Below are 25775 nucleotides of genomic sequence, written 5' to 3'. Positions count from 1 at the left end.
TAGTCGTTAGTTATTAGCTAAAATCAGCTAATAGGTGGTTGATGACCAAAATGTCTCTGACCCTTCCTAATGTCTGCTCGTTTTTTCCATGTACGAAGAGGTCGAAATTTCTATGCCATTTATAATATTTTAAAAAATTATTTGTAATTTTTTTATTTCTTAAATATTCATACCAGCGGTAGCGTACCGGTGAAAAATATGACCCAAAAACAAAGAAAAACAGACATAGATAGTAAGGTCATTTAACATATTAGAACAATCTATTAGCTTCTGGTTCGAGACACCCTGATTAATAGCTGGATTGTCTCCAATATATCGTACAAAAGATCATATAAAATATTGTTTTATATTTTTTATAGAATGAAGTTTAAAATAAGAGATAAAATCGGAGGTAGAATAGGTAACCTGATGGAATCAGCCTTAGCTCACTAATTTATCTAGCAATTTATGAGCCGACTAACAATTAACTTTACAAGTTTAGAACATGACCGAAAGCTAATAACAACTGAACAATAATGCCACACCCTAAAAGTTGATTTGGTGCTAAGAGAATTAGAGTAGGTCCATAGGGAGGAAATTCATTCATATTCAAAATTAAATTTGGACGGTGTTTTCTTCCCTATAAATCCTCTCTAACTTACTGATCAATAAACCAGCCTTGAAGCTAAAGTATACACATCAATGGGTCAAGAAAAAAAACAAAAGAATTACCAGATGTTTTGCTCCGTCCGCTTTCCAAACAGTGTGATTGGTTGGAAGGACCAACAGCGCCGAGCGCTCGTCGGCCTGGGTCGGCAGCGAAGCTCCTCCCATTCTTCCCCACACATGTAGGTGGGAGATGGAAAAAACACCTGTGTTGCATGCGCACATACGAGCTCGTTTGGTGCCGTACAACCAACCAAACACATGCACATTTCAAGTCAACACACCTACTCAACCTGGATATAAACAGCGCGGCAACCAATCACGCCAAAAGCCTCCCATTCATCTCAAACTTTGTCTAGTACTTGCTGATTCGTTGCGCTCGAAAATTCGTGCGTTTCTTTTCTTCCATACTTTCCAGTACATCTAAGATGATGAGAGAGCACGAACCTTTTTCTTAAGTATGGGTAGTTTGAATGTTTCCATACTGGTCATAAAATTAAAATAGATAACAGTTGCATATACTTACTGGTCATGAAACGTGTGCTCCTCCCACGGACAGCACACGTCATTTCTAATTTTTGTTTGCACAAACATACACTCACACAAAACAGCGCTGTCATCACTCAACTTTCGTTTATTATTATACAACTATAAACAACGATCACACATGAGTCATCGTGCACGTCGCCGTTCCTTGTCTCTGTCGGATCCATTTTTACCGTCTTTTATTTCGAGGTGTAACTTTGATGGCCGGTTTACCTTTACTTTTACATCAATGCAATCTGTGAAAACGTTGTTTATATAAAATAATCAACACACTTTGAATGATGACTCTCACTGCTAAACAAATGATTTTGCCTACATTAACGAAGACAGCCACAAAATTATCTGGGTATTTTAGGAGGGAGGCGGATGAAAATTGTCCGCCTCTCAAAATAATTTTTGTGGTAATAGGAGTGAACATACTTACATCCACACTGCAAAATATATAAATTTTTTGTGGGTGTACTACGTTTTAAAAAAAGGCATGGCCAAAATTTGCAACCTTTTATAGGCTAAACCCAAAACATACTTTAATTATAAGAAGTAATATTTAAATCTAAATATGTGTTTGAATTTAGTTGGGTTTGTTCATATAGTTGGTCCGGTCAGCGTCCATTCTCCATGGCCATCGTCGTCGTCGTCTTCCACAATCCAATCGGTGCTCACCCCGCCGGCCGGCCGGCCGGAGCACCTCTATAAATACTAGCCTAGGGTACCCCGGACCGGCCGGCCGGCCGGCTGCACGCACGCATCCTCCGCCTGCCGCACCCGCCACCGCAAGAAGAGGGTTCAAAATACTCAAGATGGCTCCGCCGGCACGGCCGCCACGTGCTGGGGAGGACTTGGAGGAGGGCACAGGCGAGAGCTCCCCACCTCCTCGGTCGCCACGTGCGTCCAACCCCGACTGCCACGAGGTGCAGAGGAAGATCTGCGAGCGCCTCCGCCAGACGGGGCGGCACGACCGTACGCTCGCCGACCCCACCTTCAACGCCCGCTTCGCCCGCCACCTCGAGAGGTTGCCGCGGAGGTACCTACTCGACCTCGACCTGGACGACAAGCTCGAGGATGTCTTGCTGCACTGGGGGATTCTCGACGAGTGCGCCGACCCCAATAAGCGACCCGTCTTTCGCGCGCGGTTCATAAAGGTCCACTCTTTTTTTTTTCCGTCCGATGAAAATGAAAACGAGAGAGGGAGAGCAGTAATTTAACAGGGTGATTCCGAAGCGGCAAAGAAGAAAAGAAAACAAAAGAGGATGATTGATTGTGTTTGTGTTGCTAATGCTCTGCTTGCCTTGATTGATGAGCAGTATAAGACAGTTCCTAGGGAGGATGACGGCATTGGTCATGATCAAGATCACGAGGAGCCGTGTCAAAAGTTGTTGGAGGACCTCAGTTTGGAAAGAAGAAAGATCGCGGACAGAAATGATTCCCTGTCTATCTCCTCTAGGTAGTGCATGTCCCTTTATCTGCTCCCTCTGCCTATGCTGGCTTCTTCTTCTTCTAGCAATAATTGGATTCACGTTCCTTCCTTTCTTTCATTCCTTTCCATTTTTTTTCTTAAGAAGACAGTACACAGGATTTAGATAGAAATGGTTGTGCTGATGTTTTATCAATAAAAAAAGTTGTTACTCAATTTTTTACAGGGGCGATTTGAAAACTGTCCTCCTTCATGAGATCATTTTCTCCTCCATCGACAAGCCCAAGCTCCTAAGTCGGGTAACGCCAAGTACCTTATCAGTTTATGTACCGGTCATTTTCATGTAGCCTGCTCCTCTTGTTTGGTTCAAATCTTCTCACGGCAGATGTTGGTTCAACAGCTAACTGCGTTGCTCTCTGAGGTTGGACTGAATATCCAGGAAGCTCATGTGTACTCCACGAAGGATGGTTTTTGTTTGGATGTTTTTGTTGTTGATGGCTGGAAGACAGAGGTAAATTTAAGCGTGCACATATGCTTACTGCTCAGTGTTGTGGACTATTCTTTATCTGAAATTTGACTATGGGCCCAAAATTATTTAAAGTAATGTGTCGATGTAAATCAGTTAGTACCAACTTACATTTCTAATACACAGAGTGAACCATCTAATATGCAGTTACATTCTCTTGTACTATGCAACTACACATGGCTTGTCTGGAAAATGGTGCTCATTCTGTAATTATTCATGCAGGAGACTGATGAGCTGATCGCGGCGATTAAGGAGACATTAACACAAAAAAATGTACAACACACTACTATTTTGAACATATTCCAGTAATTCTAGTTTATGATTAAGGATTAAGTCATGAATAAGCCATCTTCACACAGCAAATGTGGCGTTATGCAGAAAACTCTGATATTAGCCGGCATTTCATGGTTAACATCTTTTTAGAGTTCATTGTTATTAACATTCTTTTCTAAAGAGTTATCTCCATGTAATATGCAGGCATCACCATCTAATTCAACAAATTCTTCGACGCCGGAGAAAATAGTTGACCTACAACAACAGGTTGGAGATTATGAAATTGACTTAAGCATGCTAACTAGGGGGGACAAGATCGCATCTGGATCATCCGCAGACTTGTAAGCACTATTTTGATGCGTCAATGTTCCCAATAATATCATGACCTTAAAATTCACTTCTTTGAATTTTGAAATGTTGTGCCCACTTTGCCACTTCAGTTCTAACCTTCCTTTTGTGCCAGCCTTTTCTCTCTATAAATATCTACGGATGCTGCTTGCCATCTGCTGAAAATGAATATATGATTTTTAATTAGTAGATTAAGCCAGCATGTGTATTAACTTATGCTTTGCTTCCATAGACAATTCCATAAAATAGTTTACTGTCCAATGCTTACCATTGATGTGGTCGTTCACAGATATCGAGGAACTTATAAAGGCCATGATGTTGCTATCAAGTGTCTCAGATCTCTATATCTCAACAATCCTTCAGAAGTTGAGTTTCTGCAGGAAGTACTTATTCTAAGGCAAGATTTTGCTATACATAATTGTTAGACTGTGTGTGTGGGCCGGCACCACTGTTAGACTGTCGACCTATTAGGGTTAGGGTTAAGTCTCTCTCTATATGTACCCCCTTCTCTATGCAATACATCAAGCACTTCATTCTCTCACATGGTATCAGATTAGGTTTTCCTAGCCGCCACCCCTTTTCACCTCAGCAGGACACCAGCCGTCAGGGCCTGCCGGCGCCGCCGTCCTCGTGAGGTTCATCGTTCCCTCCCGGGGGCGACCCCCTCCCCCTGGCTTCCCCCTCCCGTCGAAGACCCTTCCGACGCCGACACTCTGCTCACCCTCAAGTCCTCCCTCATCCGCCCGCCGACAGTGGGGCATAGCCTCTGATGGTCCGAGTCATGCCTCCGGATCTGCCCCGCGCCTGCCGTTCGGGCCGCACTGGCTGCCTCGACCCGCCACCGGATCCGCCCCACACCCGCGCCAGGCCGTCGCGCCCACGGTTCCACACGCAGTCGCGGCCCCACCCTTGCCTCTGCTATGTCGGAGGCGCGACTGCCCCCCCTTCCCCAGCCTCGGCGCGGTGGCCCCTCCCCGCGGACTCCCTCCCTCCCGGCAACGCACCCGACCCCGCGGCGGCTTCCCCTGCTGCGACCGGAGCGGCCCCGCCTCGTGCAACAACCGCCAAGGCCTCACGGGCGCGCGTGCAGCAGCCGCCGCGAGCTTGCCCTGGTATGGTCGGGGATCCCCTGCGAGCCCCCTTCTCGAGGCTCTACGACGCAGCCTAGGACGTGGTCGCCGTCCTCAACCGCGCGGTCGTGGCCTAGATCCGGCGCACGTGCTCCCCTTCGCCCGGCCGACAAGCCTCCTCTTCCTCCCCTGGCAGCGGCACGGATCGAGTCGTCACTCTTCGACGCGTCCTCGCTCCCCTCCCCAACGTCATCGCCGACGACCGTGATGACCAGGCTCCTCTGACTGCACCTTCACGCTTCTTCTGTCATCGACATCACCCATCCCCTGCCAGGCCCGGCGCAAGCCCCTGCCCGGCTGGACCCGTCCCGTCGCTCTCCCGTTCATCGCCTTAGTTGGATCCGTCGCTGCCGTGGCCTTCTATGCTGGATTCACCATTGATGCGTGCGACCTTCCCGGCTAGATCCGTCGTCCCTTTGGTTGGGTCGCCATCTTCTCGGCTGAATCCATCGTTGTCGTGGCCTTCCCGGCCGGATCCGCCGCTACCCCTTCTATTCTGCAGTGGGTGCGGCCACCATGACCGGTGCAGACGCGTGCGCTACCGTCGGCCTCCCTAGCGGGGCTCCTCGACATTCGAATGATCGAAGAAGCTAGAAGGTCGGCCTTGCGGTGCTCTTTTGTTGTGTCGCCCTGCTGCCCGTTGACGCTAGAACGTCCACCGCTCCCGAAGAATAGGCTATTGCTGCGTGTCTCCCGACCACGGCCACCTCAACTTCGGCTACCTCGGCATCCAGGGGCTATCGTCTTCTTGGAGTCCACACCGGTCTCTACTACATTCGCACCTTCACGGCGCTGCGACTGCGGGGGGATTTGAACCCGTCGGCTCCTACCTTCGGCTTCTACTCTAGTTTCATCGTGTGCGGTGCCCCCGTTGCGACTGCGGAAGGATGTTAGACTGTGTGTGTGGGCCGGCACCACTGTTGGGCTGCCGACCCATCAGAGTTAGTGTTAAGTCTCTATAGATATGTACCCCTTCTCTATGCAATACATCAAGCACTTCATTCTCTCACAATAATGACTGAATAAATCAGTTATATTTTGTTCCAACTAATTCTAGATATTTTCTCTGCAGTGGTGTTAATCATGAAAATATTCTGCAATTTTATGGGGCATGCACAAAACATCCAAACTATTGCATTGTAACAGGTATGATCATTTGCCATTATTTTCTGCTATTTGGGTGGGATTGGATATTTGAATCTTAACCATTGCTGCAAACTCAAATAATGGTGATATTATTCTTCTGCACACATAAAAAGGAGAGACCCACCGGTGGAGGCTCCCACATGAGTGGGGTCTAGAGAATGGATAAACCGAGGTAAGCCTTACCTCCGCAAACGTGGAGAGGATGCTTCGAACTCGCAACCTGGTGACTTAGTGAGACATCTCTCACCACTACACCAGGCCTTGTGATATTAATATTGTGTACACATGCGACATGAATAAATGATAATATCACCCAGCTACCTGCATGCACATTTTAGAAATATAAACAGTGATAGACTTGTAATCTTTCAGTTACCTATTAGGGAACATAACAAAGAACAAACCATTGAGTCCTTTAACAATTAACGACCCATGGTCTATTTAGTTGGTGATGTGCCGATGTAGCTGTGCAGTGTCGCTTCTTCGTCTCCAGTCTACTTCTCTGTTCCTCTTCTCTGTCGAGATTGTTGGTGGTGTAGGCAGCATACAGTTCCCTGGTGCACTGGAACCATCATGGTCAAACATGTCAAGGAAAAAATAAGAGATGTTATGAGAAAAATGTTTGTCTCTGATACGGATAGTCACAAAAGGTAGCAACATAGGGGCTGCATTACCTAGAATGGTGGTGAGTGGATAACCTGGCAAAGATTCAATCTTTTTCTTTGGAACTGCCTTAATTAAGTAGTTGTGATATGTGAGATCCAACCACCTAGCAAAGATCCCACTGTTCTCTTTCTAGTCCTAGATATTGTTTCTATCCATTCACTAGTTGTTTCCATCCTAGTGTTTTTAGTGTTTGTTTTTCTGTTCCTAATGCAATATCATGAATGATGTTTCTGTGAAAAAACAAGTTTTGAGAGTGATCTAAGCAATTTCAGTGTATCCCATTTGTCTATTCTGCATCTATTATTCATTGATGTTTATATTTTGTATTCCGGTAGCTCAGCTGCAAATGCAGCTATAACCTCACCTTTCTCTTTTGTCATTGGTTCTGTTCCTTTCAGAATACATGCCTGGAGGGAATATATATGACTTTCTTCACAAGCAAAATAACTTCTTGGACCTCCATAAAATTCTAAGATTTGCTATCGATATCTCAAAAGGAATGGATTATCTGCACCAGAATAACATTATACACAGAGATTTGAAGTCTGCAAATCTTCTGCTAGGCCATGACCAAGTACGCACACTTATTCAGTATTTTGAAGCTAATTATCAGTGCACATTCTCTTCCTCATTTCCAATTCTGTACAAAATCTGGAAAATACATAAAGTAAAGCCAGTAATTCGCATAGTGCTCAACTTGGTTTTAGGTAGGTACTCAGACAGGACTGCTGCTGTATAATAATATCTTTGCTTTAAATGCCTAAAGATGATGCCAATTAGAATCCACTTCTGGCAGACTAGCAATTGCATGATAAATAGCATGTTCAACGGATATCATTTTAATTTCCAAGAAATACTTTGTAAGTTCCTCAACATATATACTGCACAGAGAAGTAAGCCCCAGCAACTGAATGAGCATCTATTACATGTAAAAAAATATGATTCTTGTGATCTCTCTATCTATATATTACAGAATTAAGATGTGTTGATGCCAGAGCTTGGTAAATGTTTGTTTTTTTCCATTGCATTGATCTGATCTGCTAAGCTGTTAACTTTTATAATATGCTTTTGGAAATAGGTTGTTAAGATCGCAGACTTTGGTGTGGCGCGACATGGAAGTCAGCAGGGGCAGATGACTGCTGAAACTGGAACCTACCGATGGATGGCACCAGAGGTATGGTTGAGATCTTGTTTCTTTCCCTCGTGGAGAAGTGGTTTGTCTTTCATTAGTATAGTATAGTATTTCATTCTTTTCATTCTGACTTGTAGTTTATTGTTCATCTAACAGAAACTTCTAATTGTTACTAAATGTGGCAAAAATTTTATCCAATCTTTTATATTTAGTTAATATTCTATATGCAAGGTTAGCAAGTATTGATTCAAGTGTTGCATGTGAACTTGAGTTTCCTCCGGACTTGTTTGGTGACAAGGAAACCCCTCCAATCCCCCTCAATTCCCTTGTCACCAAAGGAGCTGTTCAAGAGAATTCTTTTCATCTCCAAGGTTTGGTCTAGATGAATAGAATGATTTAGCATGACATTTTGTTAGACTCTTTGACTCTTTAGAAGACTATTTTAAACTCCTTGAAATTCAGGGCCCAACCCGGCAAATTGGTTTACATGTACGCTTTAATTCATTTTTATTTGTTCCACGGTTTAACATTCAGCAGATGTGTTTCCATTCTTTTCACTGAAACAAACAGGCAAACAAATGAAGTTTATTTTGTATCTCTATGTCTCAGGTTCAGGAAGTTCTGTTCCCAAAGATAACAAATCCTCTTACCCCCCTTAAAAAAAGTTTCTACCTTGAACATTGTATTTGAATAGCGTGCTCATAAGAGTCGGTTGTCTTGACAGATAATTAATCATAAGCCGTATGACCACAAAGCGGATGTATTCAGCTTTGCCATTGTTCTTTGGGAGCTGGCAACTTCAATGGTAGGGCTTGGTGTTGAATGCAGCTTGAGATTACTTCCAGGCCGTTTAAACATTAGTATTCTGTTTATTAAAGATAACATGAAGTCTTATGTGTACCATAGGTCCCATATGACAACATGACACCCTTGCAAGCTGCATTAGGAGTAAGACAGGTACGGATTTCTGTCCCAGATACTTGCCAGGCCAATTTTCTAGGTAAATGCCTTTATTGATGATGCTTGTTTTAGAAACGTAGCGTTAATCTATATACTATTGCCATTTTTGTATGACAATGAAGCCAACACCACCGTGTAAAATGTAGCAGTCGGCATCCTGAGACTGGTTTCTGTAATCAATTGCATCTGTTGGGAGATTCTTGTCGGTCGAACTTATTTGTTTCTTAACACACATTCATTACCTTCCTTTAGGGATTGCGCTTGGACATTCCGGGCAGCGTGCACCCAAGATTGACCAAGCTGATTCGACAGTGCTGGAACGAAGATCCTGATGCGCGTCTGACTTTTGCAGAGATTACTAAAGAACTCCAAGATAGTCTACACCATATCGAGGTATTATGATCCACTATAATACCGTGCAACTCTTATATGAGGGTGGGTGTGATAATAAGCAAATAAAGTCTGAGCCATTGTTTCTTGAGAGCTAGTTGCCATGTGTTTTTGTTTACAGTAACTGTGACCCTGAGCATATATTGCTTTTAACAGGCACCCAAGGGAGCCAGCCGTCGATCTAGAGCAAAGATGCAGAAGAAATAAGAGGGCAAGGTTTCCTACTTTTTTTTGGGTGTGTTACACTAGTTGCAGTATGAGTGTTTAAGGTGTATGTCGCGGTTATAAATATTTTAAGGCCAAGGAAGTGTTAAAAACCGACCTTAGCTCAGTTGGTAGAGCGGAGGACTGTAGTGGATTGCAGATGAAATCCTTAGGTCGCTGGTTCGAATCCGGCAGGTCGGAGTTGTTTTTAAAATAACATTTTTTTGCTCAACAATGTTAGGCTACTCGCCTACTCACCTGTCGCTACTCTGTACTCACTACGGTTAAAGTCGTGCTCTTTTTCTTAACATTTTTACAAATGTCATTTTGCACAAAAAAAGGAAAAAGGGGATGCATATGTGGTCACATTATTATTTGCATAAAAGCCATGCAGATCAATATTCAGGAACAGAAAGGCCAAACGCCTGCGAAAGTTGTTGTGAGAGACCGTTGCTTAATAAAAGGCAAAACAGAATGTAACTATCCCGTGAACAAAAATTTCAAGGCCACGTTTTCGTTCTTATAATATAACTAGGTGTATGCCCGTGCGTTGCTACGGATTTAACATCTTTTAGAGGTTAAAAAGATCTACATACATTAAAAGATATATATATATATATATATATATATATATATATATATATATATATATATATATATATATATATATATATATATATATATATATATATGTGTGTGTTTGCTTTGCCATACAAATTTAAAAATTATCAAAAAGTATTTATACAAAACTGTAATAGATATATAGATAGTATCTTTAAGCAGTGTACATGTGTAGATACTATCATAAATTCAAATCCATCCTATAGCCCCAACCCCACCACATCCCCGGGAAGATAAACTGCATGATAAAAAACAAGGGGCACATGTTTAAGTTTTGAGAGGAGAGATCGATTTGGATCAGGTTAGAAATAGAGGATCAAATCGATCTCAGGCCAGGTGTTTAATACTTGGAGGGTCTTGTCCACGTTCTTGGCCCTTTTCTTGGGCCGCTGGGGCAGCTTGGTGCCCTTCATCGCAAGGAAATCGTCGTCCTTCTCCTTCTGTGACAGCGAGATGTAGATCAGCGACAGCTCGAACCGCTCCACGCCTAGCTTCTCGCCGACGGTGGCGGTGGCGGCATCGTTGCCCGTCAACGGCGACTCTTAGTGGTGGTGGTGGTAGACGGCGTCCATGGTGGACCTGTGCGCCTTGTCCAGCGATGACCGCTTCTGCCCGACGGCGGCGCCGCCCGATCAATCCTCGACGGTCCTGAAAAGAACGGAGAAGAAATGTTAATGATGACGCGATTGCGATGATGGAGTGAGTAGTCGGGGCGACGGTTGACAAGTTGAGGAAAAAGGGTGGGGGTCGGGTGGTGTGGTGGATCGCCTACCAGAGAGCCTTGGGGCTTCACTCCTACACTCTCAGCCCAGCCTCAACAAATGTGGACTGAGCAAAGCACTGCTCCTGTTGTTGTATACTATGTGGTGTCTACAACTCTAGATAGAAAGAATGGATAGGAAGCTGAGATTTGTATATTTATAACCCATCTACTCTATAGTGTAGCAAAGACCCTAAAATATGCAATTCATTCATCCCATTGACAGCATCCCAAGAGAATATTGTGGTTGGTGCAGAAGAAAGTGTGCATAGCGACACTAATGAAGTTGCATTACACAAGGGAGCTTTCATTGTATAATTCATGTGCACAGCAGACTGGATATGCTACATATATACCTCCGCGATGGAGAGCTCAAGGCGAAACTTTGGGCCATCATAGTGGTGTAAAACTGGACATAACGGCTTGCAAAGCTTCCTAACGCGGATCCTCACCTGACATGATGAAGGTGTCAGAGCAAGAAACCAAAGGAGATGAGAAATTGACATAGCGATAGATGTTATCAGTACCTGCGCTGGGAATCTAGATTCACCTTTACACTTCTTATCCTCCCATGCAGTGGGATCTATATTAGACCCACCGAAACTGGCAACCTGAGCAAATCCATTTGGAAAAATAGAATATAAGAGTTTCTTAGATTTGTACTGAAGTGCGATTGAAATTTAAAACTTCAAAGACAACAAGACATTTTATTTACTTAAACCAACTAAAATGATGAATCGGTGATCTAACAGAAATGGGTAGCAACAAAAAAGTATAGATCTAGATGTATACAGAGCACACCTACACCGAACTACAAAATAATGTCCTAACAGTTTTGACCAGTACACCAACAGTGCGCAAAACAATACAAATGATTGGATACAGGCTAAAACCCAACCATTAAAAGACTGCAAATCATCCACCTACAATGCAATCAAACCACGCCTCTTTTATGCATTTGCAATAGTAGCTGGATGTTCCTTTTTTTAAATGTCACCAAACCATTTGTAAGAATGGATGAATCAAAGAGGCTTTGCAGGAATAAGGAGATCAGACTATCTTGTCATGGGCACAATTTTTTAGCTCAGCCTATCTTACATATAACGAACAAACAACTGTTTAACAATTTCAGAGAGGCTTCGCGGGAATGAGAAAATCAGATAATCACACACCTCAAATACCCCATGAAGCTGGTGATTAAATGTGCTGCCACATAAGCAAATATGATAATATTGGACGAATTTAATAAGAGAGTGAGTTTTATTGGATGTGTTTCTCTCACAACTATATGATGGACAACATGTCTTTCACTACCCACGAGGCTAAAGGTAATGATGGGTGTTGCTCTAGATACAAGCGTTATAACCACGGATAATTCTTTATTTACATACCAAGAGTGTTAATTATTATAATGGGCAATCCTGTTGGTTGTTTCTTGTACTGCAGAACCCCTTAACTTTCTATATTGGTGTCTTCCTCTGTGGACCTGTGTCTGGTCATTATATGCAGAATAGCTGATAGTATTGATAACATTCAATATTCAGCCAACTTAGAACTCTTTAAGTGACCATGGTTAAACTGCCGATTAGTAACACCATATGATTGAAGCCTATTGGCTTAGATAAGTGTAAAACAAATGATAATGTTGGCTAGAGATCAACATGGTGACTATTGGGTGTTCAGGGGCAATTCATGCACTTGTGCAGCTATTGAGTAATGGAAGTCAACGGGGTAAAAAGGATGCAGCAACATCACTGTTTAACTTGTGTAGTATTTACCAGGGCAACAAGGGGAAGGCTGTTAGAGCTGGATTGGTACCTATACTACCAGAACTGCTCATGGAGACTGAAAGTGGGATGGTAGATGAGGCCCTTGCAATATTGGTGATGCTTCTGCAGTGCCTGTACTTGTTGGAGTTATCAAGAAATGCACCAAAAGGTGTTCCTAGCTGCATCTGTATATAAACCAGATCATCATGAAACAAAAAATGAGTTTAAAACACACTGGAAGACAACCCAGTCTAGCATATAATTCAGAAAAATATTTTTTGGCATACCTTTCTAGCAATATAACCATCTAGCCAATCAGTGACTGCGACAGCAAGGAAGATGCCTGTTGTGGTCATAGCTGCCCATGGACCCTCCATGTAGAAAGCTGTTGGTGGTAGAAATGATAACAACATGTAAAAATAAGAGAAACAAACCAAAAAAATGCATCGTCAGTCCAATAAACACTATTATATTGAACATAAGCATCAAACCAAAAAACTTGTAAGCAGGTATAAATAGCAGCGCCCAGTAGAAACCAAAAGAAGTATATTGTGTCTGAAGCAATAATGCATGGTTCTTAATCCTGCTACATAGGAGCAGAAGAAAAGACAAAGTTGTCCAAGAAGGTTCGTGGTCAAGTCCAACTGCATGAAAATTAAGTTTGATGCATAGGAGCGTAGTTTGATGCAGCAAGCGTAGTTTAGGGAGTGTTATCGCGTGACAGAAAATTTTAGGGAGAATCTGGTGAAGAAACCGAGTATAATCAAGGTTTAGCAAATACAAAAAATGAGAAAAACAAACAGCTGCTTCTGCAGTGTACATGTAGACCTAACATTTTCAAAGCAACTCAACAAGCAATGCTTGCCCCGTCAAAAAGAAACAAAGCAATGTTTGATACTGAACTTTTCTTCGGTACACAGTTATTAGCTACAACAATGAGAGACAATAAGAGAAATTCGTACAGTGAATTGAGAAAATAAGATAATCATGACATCGGTACTATTAACCAGTACCCTTCCTCCCTGCCACCGCTGCCCTCCGTGGCAAGGTGAGCGATGTTTCCCATGCTATGAGCACGTTGAAGAGCTAGGGTTGGTGGTGGCGAGAAGAATCTCTTTGTGAGTAGAGGATGGACGACGGAGGAGGAGGATGCTAGAGGGGGCGTATAGACGGCGGCCATACCTGAGCCAGGGCATGAAGACGGGGGCCATGAGGATCCAGAAGCGCACCCTGCCAGGGCAGCGTCGCCGGGAACGCCGCCTCTGCCTCCTCCTCCCCTACCGCTGCAGCGTCTCACGATGAGATGCCAAAGCTTATTATTGATTTACCTGTTGTTGCTCATATCTCTAGTGACAACAACCCAAGTTGTCGCAATTGCATCAATGCCTTCTATGATTGATGTCATACCGTATTGCGGGAGAATGGTTGGAATCTGCAGATTGTTAGCCCAATGAGATTTATATTCAGTCTGGTCTTTCGATAGTCAACGAAACAAAATAAACAAATCTGATGAGTTAGATCCAACCCCTGTCTGCACCAGTTAGTCCATTGATGTTTCTCTACTCTAGACTGATAGGAGACAACCCATGTTATACTCAATAATCAATATGGGGTTAGATGATTAAATATTTGCCATATCTCCTTTTTTAAACACCCCAGTTAATGTCTGGTTAAAATAGCACCATAAAAGAGTAATATGCCCAATTTTCAGAGAGAGAGGAATTGTTGTCAATAGAATATTTATTTCATGTCACGTTGTATGGTACTGCAGCTTTTGAAATGGGCCTTTGCCTTCCTAAGCAGCATAACTAATACTCGCTTTCTTTCTCGAGCTGCTAAAACATACTCAAACACGATGCTCTAATAAATCATGTCATTTTATTTTTAACATCAAGCCAGTATATCGTCTCTTGAAATTCATCTGCTGCTTGTGATAAATTTCATGTGGATCCTAGGAAAAAAATGTGGGTTATCATGATGCTAATACAGTCAGAGGTTCACCCAGATGCAAGTATTTCTAGTCTTTATTGAGGAAAACAAGTGCTTCTAACATTAAAAGAAACTACAACATCCATATTCATTCAGGTTTGAAGTAGTGTACAAGTGCAAGAAAAAAACATTCATATTCCATTGTTAGAAGTAGTGTACCCGTACAAGAAAGATTAAAAGTGTGCCAACAAACCTGGATTATTTTGTCAACAGCCTTGTAAGCTGCATCGACTGGACAAAGTAATATATCAAATACCTTATGGATGAGAGGGAGGACGATGGAGTAGTAATATTTTGTCAACAGCCTTGTAACCACATCCACATAAAGAGAAAACAAAGAAGTCGGTTCCTTTTAATTCAAAATGTGCCCTTGCATATACATTTGAAACCATGAAAGGAAGATGACCTCTCGATCAAGACAATGATACACTTTTTGATGGGCGAAGCAAAGCAGTAGCACAAAAAAGGAAAGTACTCTGAAGTCTGAACAGTTTCGTAAAGTAACTTGGAGATATTGGTTGGGAAGCATAGATCAGTTAAATAGTGTATTTCAAGAGCAAATAATGGTCAGGTGGCATGTAACTGCATGGAAGAATGGCATGAAAATTTTAATGCTTTTAGTTGAGTCTCAAACTCCCATCACGACAAGGAGATTTTGTTGTAGGATCTTAATACTACCTTACAGCACAGAACAGAAACTTCACAAGGTAGTAAACACTAAAACAATCAGAAAATTCAATAAATACTTACATGAAAGAAAGCTAAGGCAGAATGCTGCTTGCTTGTACACATTTTGCTGAAAATGAAGTTCGGAATTCTACCTGTTTGCATTGAAATAAAAATATCCAGTCATCAAAGAACCAGGGAAATTGAAACATACACCTAACTTTATGGGCAAGAAACTTCTGGGGCAATTCTTAAAAAAGAACCCCCTACAAGTTTCCTCACTAACCAAAAGAAATGAGAAGACTCCAAACTTCATAAGGTAGTCAGATTTTGATACTATTGCTATCGAAGTAGACAAACTATATTTTTAATGATAGGCACTAAAGTTATATAGTAATTGTGTCTCTAAATTAAGTTGCGTAGTTGGGTAAGGAATTTAACTGGTTGCCATCAGCCCATCAAACCATATGAAATTCTTCTCAGGCTCCTCTAATCCTTCTATAAGATGAGAGTGACACATTTGTAACAGTTGTAGGCACCTACAGGCTACAAGTCTTGATAAAATAGTAAAGCGGGCAGGAATGTACTGGAAATTTGGGAGATAACAATATTAGAATTCCATTAAAAACATGTACAGATCACCTACACTAACTATTCAACAGATTACTATATTTTTTAGACAAACACCTTGTATACAATGGCATATGAAAGCAAGAAGTAACCATCATGACAACCACCCATTGAGGAAGAGAACTGAATAAGTGGAGCATTGTACGTTCATTGATCCCAATATTTTTCAGAAGTGTCAATATGCCACATTCTCTGAAAAATAATAGTACGTTCATTGATCGTCAAGCTTTTCAGCGAGTTTTAGAGGTTAGCATTATTTCTTTCACTGGGCAGAAAATTTGTATCTATGATAAATACATTTCCTTAACCAATATAACTTAAACTTTACAGTTGGACCCTCATAATGTTGATGCTCTAGTAGCACTGGCAATCATGGACTTGCAAACAAATGAAGGTAAATTCAAAGCATGCTAAGAGAAAGCTCACCTTGTGATCTAAGCGAGCATCGGACAGTCCAATCAATTCTAGGAAGATCTAGGCTCTGAAATTCGAATCGTAAAGGAAGTCAGCCACAGTCAATCAGGGAAGTTCAGTGACATCAATGCATTCACTTCGCTTATGGAATAACAATTGAAATCAGTGCTCAAGGGCAACATCAACTCAATTACCTAAGGATATTCCTGCACCTGAGGCGCAAGAGTCTGCTTCAGCTATTCCTGCACCTGATAAAGCACCAAATTACATGACAACTAAACATAAAAATGCAACAGAAAGGTTTCACCTGTTACAAATCGTTTACACAGGTTTCCTTGACTAAACTGTGCAGACACCTGTTTATAAGAGCACAAAATAGCTTACATACCTTTGTATTTGTACCAATATATGCACAACCTGGTGAAACATCGAGAATGCTGAATAGTTGGTCTTGAGAAAGTGAAGGGTTCACTACATAAGCATCCAGCTGTTCATTAGTCAGAACATTAGAACCATGAGGCACCTTCACTGTCTCAATGCTACTCCAGAAAGCATCAGAAGTGGATTTAATACCCAAATCAACAACCTCTTCAAGTTCTTTACTCATCCATCTTGAAAAGCTGTCATTTTTCTTCAAACCAGGAGTCTCAATCGTCAATAGATCCAATGATGACTGCTTCAAGAGTGAATGTTTGATGCTACCATCATTATATCTATCTCTGTTCACCTGAAAATTTTGCATAAATGGTCATTGTCATAAATCATATTGAACACCATCAAATAGTTGTACCCATGCTCACACTATAAGGGTCATACAAGCATTAGATGTACATCTGCTTTCATTGCATATTGTTGTATTTTCAGTTCCTTTAAATCAAATGTATCATTAGCAATTGAAGTACACCTACTCTGAACGAGCTACAATGCTTTTGATGCAACATGTTTGGAGGCTACAAGCAGCTTTGGGAGAACAATCTGAAATTACCAAGTGTACCAAACAGGAATATGATGATATTGTAAATCGGTTTAATTCTCAAAGTATTAACATTAGAATCAGGGTTACACTGCCTAAGGTCCTTATTGTTGATAGCTTGGATCTAAATGGTTCCTTTTGTGTAAAGGGCATATAAAGTGAATATCCTTCAAATCTAAAAAATAAGAATGTAGTCACAGTAAAGGGGACTACATTTTGAAGCCTTTCATATTCCTATTTGGTCCTTTGTTTGGCATTTTTCTAACCACCTCTGGTGGATTACATTTGGTGATTTCAGATTGTTCCATATACTTGAATGCATAAATTGTATTATTTGAAAGTTGAATGCCATGCCATGCAGTGAAATGGTGACGAGACAAGTAGAGAGTTTAGTGAGTGAGGAGACAACAACATCACCTTCTTGATGACCAGCAAATGCTAAAGCAACTGAGATCCTTCTGTCCTTGGACTCCACAACTACAAGAGAGGGTACACGAGCCATATAAATTAACTAAGATTTAGTAAGTCCAGATCCAAAAGCAAGAAAGATATAACCCTTTGGTTAGATTAATTGTACTGGTAAGCTCATGAGAACATTCTATTCATGAATGATGAAAAAATAGCAACCATATTATCACATATAAGCAGGCAATATGCTTTTGGAGGTAAGAAGATCAAGGCCCAAGTTACCTGCAAGAAAAGGTGAATACTCTATGATAAGGAGACTGACAGGATGGTTCTTTGAGTGAATTTCTTCCACTTTGGTGGCACCAGTCTGTGGTTTCACCAGTCGCCAGTTGCCTGCTACCTCGAGTAAGCTAGAAAGATCCCTTTGTGCTCACTACAACCAAGCACCATTCAGCTTAGCACAAAATAAGAACAGAAGCATAGAAAGGAAATAATTATAAAATCATTTGACTCACGAAGCTAGAAGGTGCTGAAGTACATGTTAGCCGGCGGCGGCACCCTACCTGCAGATCTACATGTTCGAAAACCAGGGCCTTGTTTTGGATGTCCAGAATGAACCCTTGACCTTGCAAATCTGCTTGATCCGTTTTTTAAATCAAATGGAGAAGATTAACCGTCGGCAACCCAGTTCAACAAACCAATCACAAGTACATAATCGTGCAATCTAGTCGCCTAACCCACCCCGGTCACACCTTTGTTCGGGTCGTGCCCCGCAAAATGGAATCTAATGATAAACATGTAAAAGCGCAGCTCGATGGCATTCGCTGCATCGCGCTGAGCCTGCTTCGAAATAGACCTGTCTCCTGATACACCCCGGTGCAGCTATCTAAGCAGACCTAGTTCGTCTTCGCCTTGGGGACTTCTTGCCGCCCTGTCGCTTCGGGATGGAGTTCTTCATGCCCAGAAAGAAGAGCAGAGCTCCGATCAGCGCCAAATCTTGGGTGAACTTCGCAAAGAGGCCTGCAAATTCTGCCTTCTCCATATCGTAGTTGTAGAAGTCATGGATGATAGGAGTGATCAAAGCAAGGTACAACAGTAGGAGATAAGCACCGAGAGAGCTGCTCAAAATAAAAAGGAGGCTTCCAAGACCCTTAAGACCAATTGTAGCAGCAACCACATGCTTCAACTCAATGTGTGGCACAGCTACTCCCAGATGAGCAGAGAATGCAAGGGGCTCCAGCGCCAGCGGTCCAGCGGGCATTGTAGGTGATTAGGATGCGAGAACTGTGTGTGCTCTCTTCAGATTCAAAGTTCATCAGGATTCAGGAGCTTGAGCTGACTGAGTGAACACTGAACAGGGAGCCAAGGGGGGGATCACAGCCTGCGGTTCTGGGAAGAGAAGGCGAATCAGTTCGTTCACACCGGCGGTATCCGACCTGCTGGAGATTGCCAGGGGGCCCACGTGCAGTGCTGATATGATGCCGCAGCATCTGCAGGGTGTACCACAGCTTAATAATATCATATCATATCATGACGTGAACCATGGTAGATTAGGAACGATGGCACCGATGATAACATGTAACCGGCAGCAAAATACAAAAGCCTGTTCTACAACATCTGCTCTGCGTAACATCAGATCATCCTGGACTATGCATGTAGCTAACTGCTGACGGTTATGCCAGTGTCTCTACTACTGCTTGAGGACGACCGTACCGTAGCAAGGACCAAGGACGACACCATGATTACTGTGGCAAGCTTCATCAAGGAGATGCAGATCCATGGGTTTACGGCCGGCCGACACCTGACACCACCATGAGTCCACGGGTTTAATTGCGACGTTAACGTACCCGCGGCGATGGGGACCTGGCCTGTGCCTATGGAGCTCTCTCGGATGGTGGGATCGAGACGGCCGGGGCTTGATCCGTTTGGATCTGCTTTTTGCTGGATCTGAAAATAATGTTTAAGTCGATGGTTTACTACGGGAACACCTCAATCGGAGGTGTGAGGTGTGGCCCAAGGGCCTGAGTATTACCGCCTCTTTGAGATCCGGCTCGTCGCGACCAATGACATGCTTACCTCGCTGCTTGCGCGATGACTCGAGGATGAGGCTGAGCACGAAGACGAACATCTCGCTGACCAGAACTCCAGGACCAGAACTTCAGGAGCATGAGGAGCGTGAAGACGACGACCTGGGAGCTGGGCATCGCACCACCTCCTTCAGCATGAACCTCGCGACTCCGATCTTCTCGGCCACTACCCACGAGCATTGTGGGCTTCCCCAGGACGGCGCCCACGGCGGGAAAGTCGGGGGAGGTCGTCGACGCCGCCACGACCGCGGTTGCGACGGGGCGGTGAGGCGCAAGCGCTCGGCGTGGGCATGGGGATGTGCGCAGAGCGAGAGGCGGAGGGAGGAGAACGTGGGACGGTGGTGGAGACGATGGAAGCAGTTGTCAGGGAGAAGATGTGAACGCACAAATCGACAACAATGGGCCGCACCAACTGTTGGGCCGCACAAACTGGGCTGCATAAACCGCAGCGCTTCTATGTGTTTTTTTATTAGTGCCATACCGGCTACGGAGAGCATAGAAACGTGGCTTATAAGCGTTAGTGTATGTTGTCTGTTGCTCAGACTAAAAACGTTAGTGTGTTGTCTGTTACTCAGATTTTTGGGCGGCGCGGGACTGTCCGTCGATGGCAGAATGGGTTGGTGGCAGAACAGTCAGAGGCAGACTACTATTACGTACTTAATAAGTAGTAGAGATAATCAGATGACGCCCTAGTATAGCATACCAGAAAGACACGACTATTTCGGCACGACACGATGCTTAGACGTGTTTCCAAACTCACCGGGCGGCACGAACACGATCCATTTAGGTGTTGTTTGGTTGGTTCCAGGGACCGATAATGTAAATGGAAATAGAGAAACCAGAAAGACACGACTATTTCGGCACGACACGATGCTTAGACGTGTTTCCAAACTCACCGGGCGGCACGAACACGATCCATTTAGGTGTTGTTTGGTTGGTTCCAGGGACCGATAATGTAAATGGAAATAGAGAACACCGCTACCAGTTACATTGCATCGAATAGCAGGCTTTGTTTGGTTTTATTTCAGGGACAGCTAAAGGAAAAGCTACGCACACAATACTTCCTAAGCAGCAGCGTTATCTGTTAACAACTGGAGTCAGACGGGATCATAAGTACATAGACCGTTATCGGATTACAGGGTATTAGATTCCAGGTTGAGCCAAACCAAACATTAGTATTGACATCTATCCCCCTCTGTAATCTGATTACATTACAATTTGCCGAACCAAACGCCTCCTTAGTGTCGACTCATTTAACTTGATGCTATGCGGAATAGCCCATTAGATTGAGCACGGTCTGACATGACTCATTCATGATCCGACCTTACTCTAATCTAGGCACCATATATACACATATGAGTATATGACCAACTCGACCCCACTTTAAAGGTACTTTCGAGCTCCATTACAAAAGATGAAGAAAAATTAGCAATAAAAGATAGAAAAAACAAGTTGTTTTCGAGCTCTGTTACAAAACGGGTCATGAGTCGTCCGACACGGTAGCACGGCACAATGGATCGACACAACATATTTTTAAAACTAGTTGAGTCGTGCTTGACTTAGACTTTCGGCTCACAGGTGGGTACGACACGATCCACTATTTATCCGTACCGTGTCTCGGCTCGATTAAATCGGTGCGGACCTTGACGGACTTGGGCATATATGCTGCTTTCTCCCTCGAGAAGTGAAGATCGCAATCATCCTTTCCATTTCTTGGTGCCAACACCCTAGTGAATGTGAATCCACAACGTCATGCGCCTTCCTGTAGGATAGGCTCGAGCGGGTGCGGGCCCATCAAGGAGGGTGTTTCCGTCTTTTTCGCGTACATTATTCTCTCTCTCATGTAGCGCTCCGTCTGATCAGCTTCCATTTCTCTCTCGGCGGAAGCGGAACCGCCCCAAAATCCAGGTAACCCTCGCTCCGCTCCGCTCCGTTCCATTCCATTCCATTCCCTGCTAATCCAGGAGAGTGACTGTTACACGTCCAGCTCCGGCAAACCATACAACATCAGCAGATACAAATCCTGAAGCGGAGGCCCAACTTCCATGCTGTAGCACGCGGCCCATGAAGCCCAACCCAAGATATGTCGGCGGACTGAAGTAGAGTATTTGTATTATGTTAGCTGAGGGAGAGATATTTATGCATTTTGTAAACCTGAACTGAGAAGTAATCTCCAGCTTCGCTGTCCTATCCTTCTCTGTTCTCCACTTTCCCTTCCTTCCTTTCCCAGTAGCTAACAATTGGTATCAAAGACCTCGTCGATCCCTCCCCGATGGCGTCATCCACCCCCTCCCCGATCGATCCCAACCTCATAGTCATAGCAGCGATCGACACGGAGTTCGACAAGCGGATCTCATCGCTGGACACCAAATGGGAGCAACGCTTCTCTGCGCTGGAGAAGTCCGTCGCGGGCTGCAACGCTGGGTTCACAGCGTTCATCGAGGAAATCTCCAGCGATTTCACCAACCAGATCGTTCTCTCCGAGTCAACGACTTTAGCATCCATCACCCGCACAGAGCAGACCATCTACGAGCACATCGACCGCGTGGAAGGGTCTCTAGCCACACGGCTCGGTGGCCTGGAATCCGCCATGCACGCGTTCGACGATTGGTGCCCCCGGATCGAGTCCTCCGTGACCGATCTGGAACACTCCATCTGCGCCGTCCGCACGGATCTCTCACGCCTCTCCATCCGCTGGGATCGCGACGCCCGTACCACAGGGCAACTTTGCCGGGCCTCCTCCAGGGATCTGGGTCAGTAGCGAGGCGCCCACCTGCCTCCGACAACACTGCTGACGGCCATGGTTGGCACGTTGCGGCTCTTCACCACCGGGTCGATGAGTGCGGGTAGGTTTTCACCCATACTCATCACCCGGTCAAGGGTAAGCACGATACCCCACTCCCTCGATTCACTGCAAATTTTGACCCCCCACCCAATCAATTCCGAGGCGAGTCAGTTACACCCCATCCGGGAGCTCTAGATGCTCGCGACAACCTTCCCAAAATGTCGTTCCCTCATTTCAATGGCGAGAACCCTAAACTATGACGATCCCGTTGTGAGTCGTACTTTGAGATGTACTCCGTAGACTCTACCATTTGGGTTAAGGTCGCCAAAATGTACTTACAAGGTCCCGCTGCTCGCTGGTTCCAATCCATTGAGCGGAAACTCATCCATCTCTCCTGGTCCGGATTTTGTGCCCTCCTTGACGATCGTTTTGGCCGCGATGAGCACGCCATTATGATCCACAAACTATTCCACATTCGTCAAACCCAATTAGTAGCAGAGTACATAGCTGAATTTTCTAAACTGGTTGATAACCTCCACGCTTATGAGTCGGCCCCAGATCCCCTATATTACACCACTCGTTTCATTGACGGACTTAAGGGTCTGATCCGCTCTGCTGTTCTTCTTCAGCGCCCTCCCGATTTCGATACTGCCTGCGTGCTTGCTTCTCTGCAGGAAGAGGAAATGGAAACTGAAGCAGCTCGAAGATCGGAGTTCAAACGCCCCTATTATTCAGCAGCTCGACTAGAATCCCCCAATGCTATGAAGCCAACATTCTGAGGTGCCCTTCCATTGCCGTCACCACCCCAAGCAACAGATGACAAGACTCCCTTGCCGACCAACAAATACAATCAATCAGCTGCTGATAAAATGGAGGCTGTCCGAGCTTACTTGTAAAGTCTACACAGAAAAAATGGCACAAAGGGCATAAATGTTCAGCTGCAGTTCAGTTACACGCCGTGCAAGAGCTTTGGGATATCTACCAGCCTGAGGACACAGATTCAGCCCAAGTGGACGAGGACTCTTTTTCTCAACTTTATATGACACTATCCTCAACAGCTTACACAGGATCAATTGCTCCAAAGACCATGAAATTTTTGGGCACAATGCAGTCTCAGCAGGCCCGAATATTGGTTGACAGTGGCAGTACTCACTCTTTCATCAGTTCTACCCTCGCCGAGTCATTACAGGGACTATCCCCACTACCCAATGCACTCAAGGTTGTTGTTGCTAACGGCAATTCTCTACATTGTTCCACTCAGTTGGCCGACTGCATTTGGTCCACACAGGGCGTCACCTTCCAAACAGACTTCAAAGTTATTCCCCTTCAATATTATGACATCATTGTGGGTATGGATTGGCTTGAAAATTTCAGCCCCATGGAGATACACTGGAAGAACAAGTGGATGCTGCTACCTTATAACAATACCAAGGTTTTGCTGCAGGGCAATCTTCCGGAGCACCCTCCGCATACAGTAGTCCAACTCCTTCCACTCACAGCTGCTCGTTTTGCTATTGATTTTTCACAATTTCCTGAAGACTGAAAGCTCTCTTGTGAGTTTTGGTGTTTGGATGACAACTCAATTAAAGGACTAACAAGTGTACTAAGTGTTGAACAGGTGCTTAAAGTAAAGCCTACAGGGTTCAACACAAGTGAACAAATGTGATGGTCCAAGAACTGGATTATGGATACATAATGGACATCACAAGTAAGATGGACATTGCAAAAGTGAGACTCGGGTGCGTAGCTCGGAGACAACTGATCAAGCCAAGGACGGAGGCAAGAAGAGCTTCGAGGTACCAAGTGCACGGGAGAAGGTCAAGGAGGCTGAGGAACCCAAAGCCAAGGGTGAAGAAGAAGGCTTGCAAAGTCAAGGGTGATCGAGTTGAGAACAGCTACGACACATCAAGGATCACTACATAAAAACGTGACTTACATCCAATGAGGTAACAGCTACAGTTATGTGGTGTAAGTCATAAGGCTCAAGAACAAGCTCTAAGAAGGAGATCAAGGTCACTAGAAGGAGAACAAGTGTCAAAACCAGAACTGGAAGCAGCCCAAAAGAGCTAAGTTCACCTTGATCTTTAGTTTGGGTTGTTCCTATGTTTGGAGATGTTCTATGTGACCTTTACAGGATGTTGGAGCCAAGTAATGTCAATCTAGATCAAGACAAGCCGACTTGATGATTTATGAGTCCAACATCAAAGCTCAAGCATGTGGAATGCTATAGATTTAATGATTAAGAGAAGGTATGTTTCTATACTTAGTACATTGGTTTTGTGGACTAATATACTTGTCTAAGTGTTAGAAACAGAAAGAAGAAGAAAAGAAGAGAGGTGCAAAGGGCTTGGCTATGTACAGCCAAGGCAGCTCAGTCTGGCACACCGGACTGTCCGATGGTGCACCGGACAGTGTCCGGTGCGCCAGGCTGAACTCTGGCGAACTGGCCGCTCTCGGGAATTCACCGGCGACGTACGGCTATAATTCACCGGACTGTCCGGTGTGCACCGGACTGTCCGGTGAGCCAACGGTCGGCCGGGCCAACGGTCGGCCGCGCGATCTGCGCGGGACACGTGGCCGAACCAACGGCTAGATGGAGGCACCGGACTGTCCGGTGTGCACCGGACATGTCCGGTGCGCCAACGGCTCCAAGACTGCCAACGGTCGGCTTCGCCATAGAAGGAAAGAAATCGGGCACCGGACAATGTCCGGTGTGCACCGGACTGTCCGGTGCGCCACCCGACAGAAAGAAAGTATTGCCTTCCAAATGGGATTCCAACGGCTCCTAGGCCCCTTGTGCCTATAAAAGGGACCCCTAGGCGCCTTAAGCAATATAGAAGTGCAGCCAACAAGTGTAGACTTCATTGGAATCAATTCTCGCTTTCCCTCTTGTGTGTAACTCTATAGTTTGTGTAGAAGGCACAACTATAAGCCTTTAGAGAGAGGAATAGTGCTGCTAAGAGCTAGAGCAAGGTCTTGAGCGTATCGTTACTCTGCCGAGGTGCTGCCAAGAAGTTTGTAAGCAGCCGCGGTTCTGTTGTAACCCCACTCAATAGTGAAAGGCTCTATCTGTCATACTGACAGATCTAAGCAAACGGAGGAAGGAGTTGAAATAGACTCCAAGCCCAGGTGTGGCTAACTCCAACGAGGACTAGGCAAGCATTTCAGGCTTGGCCGAACCTCGGGATAAATCCTTGCATCTGTGTGCTCTGTTCTGTATTGTATCCTGACTCTCTGTCTTACTCGTCTTTATATCTGCACTTCAATACTTATCTGTGGTATAAGCTTTATTT

At 44.3% G+C, this 25775-nt stretch overlaps 1 protein-coding gene, 1 long non-coding RNA gene, 1 other non-coding gene and 1 pseudogene across 4 annotated transcripts; 2 read left to right on the top strand and 2 right to left on the bottom strand.

The window, feature by feature from the left end:
* The first annotated feature begins 1773 nt into the window (after nucleotides 1-1773).
* Nucleotides 1774-9690, top strand: LOC100280199 (putative ACT-domain containing protein kinase family protein). 2 transcript variants are annotated; one of them, NM_001158560.2, is made up of 14 exons: nucleotides 1824-2333; nucleotides 2496-2635; nucleotides 2832-2904; nucleotides 3006-3116; nucleotides 3354-3404; nucleotides 3609-3745; nucleotides 4042-4149; nucleotides 5955-6028; nucleotides 7093-7268; nucleotides 7773-7868; nucleotides 8551-8631; nucleotides 8733-8783; nucleotides 9039-9179; nucleotides 9333-9613. In NM_001158560.2, exons 1-14 carry the CDS (start codon nucleotides 1992-1994, stop codon nucleotides 9381-9383), a joined length of 1632 nt encoding a protein of 543 aa, NP_001152032.2. In that variant the 5' UTR covers nucleotides 1824-1991; the 3' UTR covers nucleotides 9384-9613. The 2 variants fall into 2 exon arrangements, with proteins under 2 accessions (XP_020407098.1, NP_001152032.2); XM_020551509.3 differs by lacking the exon at nucleotides 4042-4149 and having other exon boundaries at nucleotides 1774-2333; nucleotides 9333-9690.
* Nucleotides 9494-9581, top strand: TRNAY-GUA (transfer RNA tyrosine (anticodon GUA)). The gene is given in 2 exon segments: nucleotides 9494-9530; nucleotides 9546-9581. It is a non-coding gene; the product is annotated as a tRNA-Tyr (tRNA).
* A 478-nt stretch (nucleotides 9691-10168) lies between the features above and the next one.
* LOC111591345 (uncharacterized) lies at nucleotides 10169-10630 on the bottom strand (annotated as a pseudogene).
* A 548-nt stretch (nucleotides 10631-11178) lies between these two features.
* Nucleotides 11179-11958, bottom strand: LOC103654443 (uncharacterized). The gene is made up of 3 exons (XR_002268862.1): nucleotides 11934-11958; nucleotides 11289-11372; nucleotides 11179-11213 (listed from the first exon to the last, which is right to left on the bottom strand). It is a non-coding gene; the product is annotated as an uncharacterized lncRNA (long non-coding RNA).
* Between the last annotated feature and the right edge of the window lie 13817 nt (nucleotides 11959-25775).

This window comes from Zea mays, chromosome 4, assembly GCF_902167145.1.
Source record: "Zea mays cultivar B73 chromosome 4, Zm-B73-REFERENCE-NAM-5.0, whole genome shotgun sequence".
Classification (NCBI taxonomy): domain Eukaryota; kingdom Viridiplantae; phylum Streptophyta; class Magnoliopsida; order Poales; family Poaceae; genus Zea; species Zea mays.
This window is presented reverse-complemented; position numbering and strand designations above follow the sequence as displayed.

Excerpts from the sequence above, each read along its gene's own strand:
- LOC100280199 (NM_001158560.2), top strand. The coding sequence starts at position 1,992 with ATGGCTCCGCCGGCACGGCCGCCACGTGCTGGGGAGGACTTGGAGGAG. Across the intron at positions 3,405-3,608 it reads AGACATTAACACAAAAAAAT|GCATCACCATCTAATTCAAC; the intron begins GTACAACACACT and ends TGTAATATGCAG. Across the intron at positions 4,150-5,954 it reads CAGGAAGTACTTATTCTAAG|TGGTGTTAATCATGAAAATA; the intron begins GCAAGATTTTGC and ends TTTTCTCTGCAG.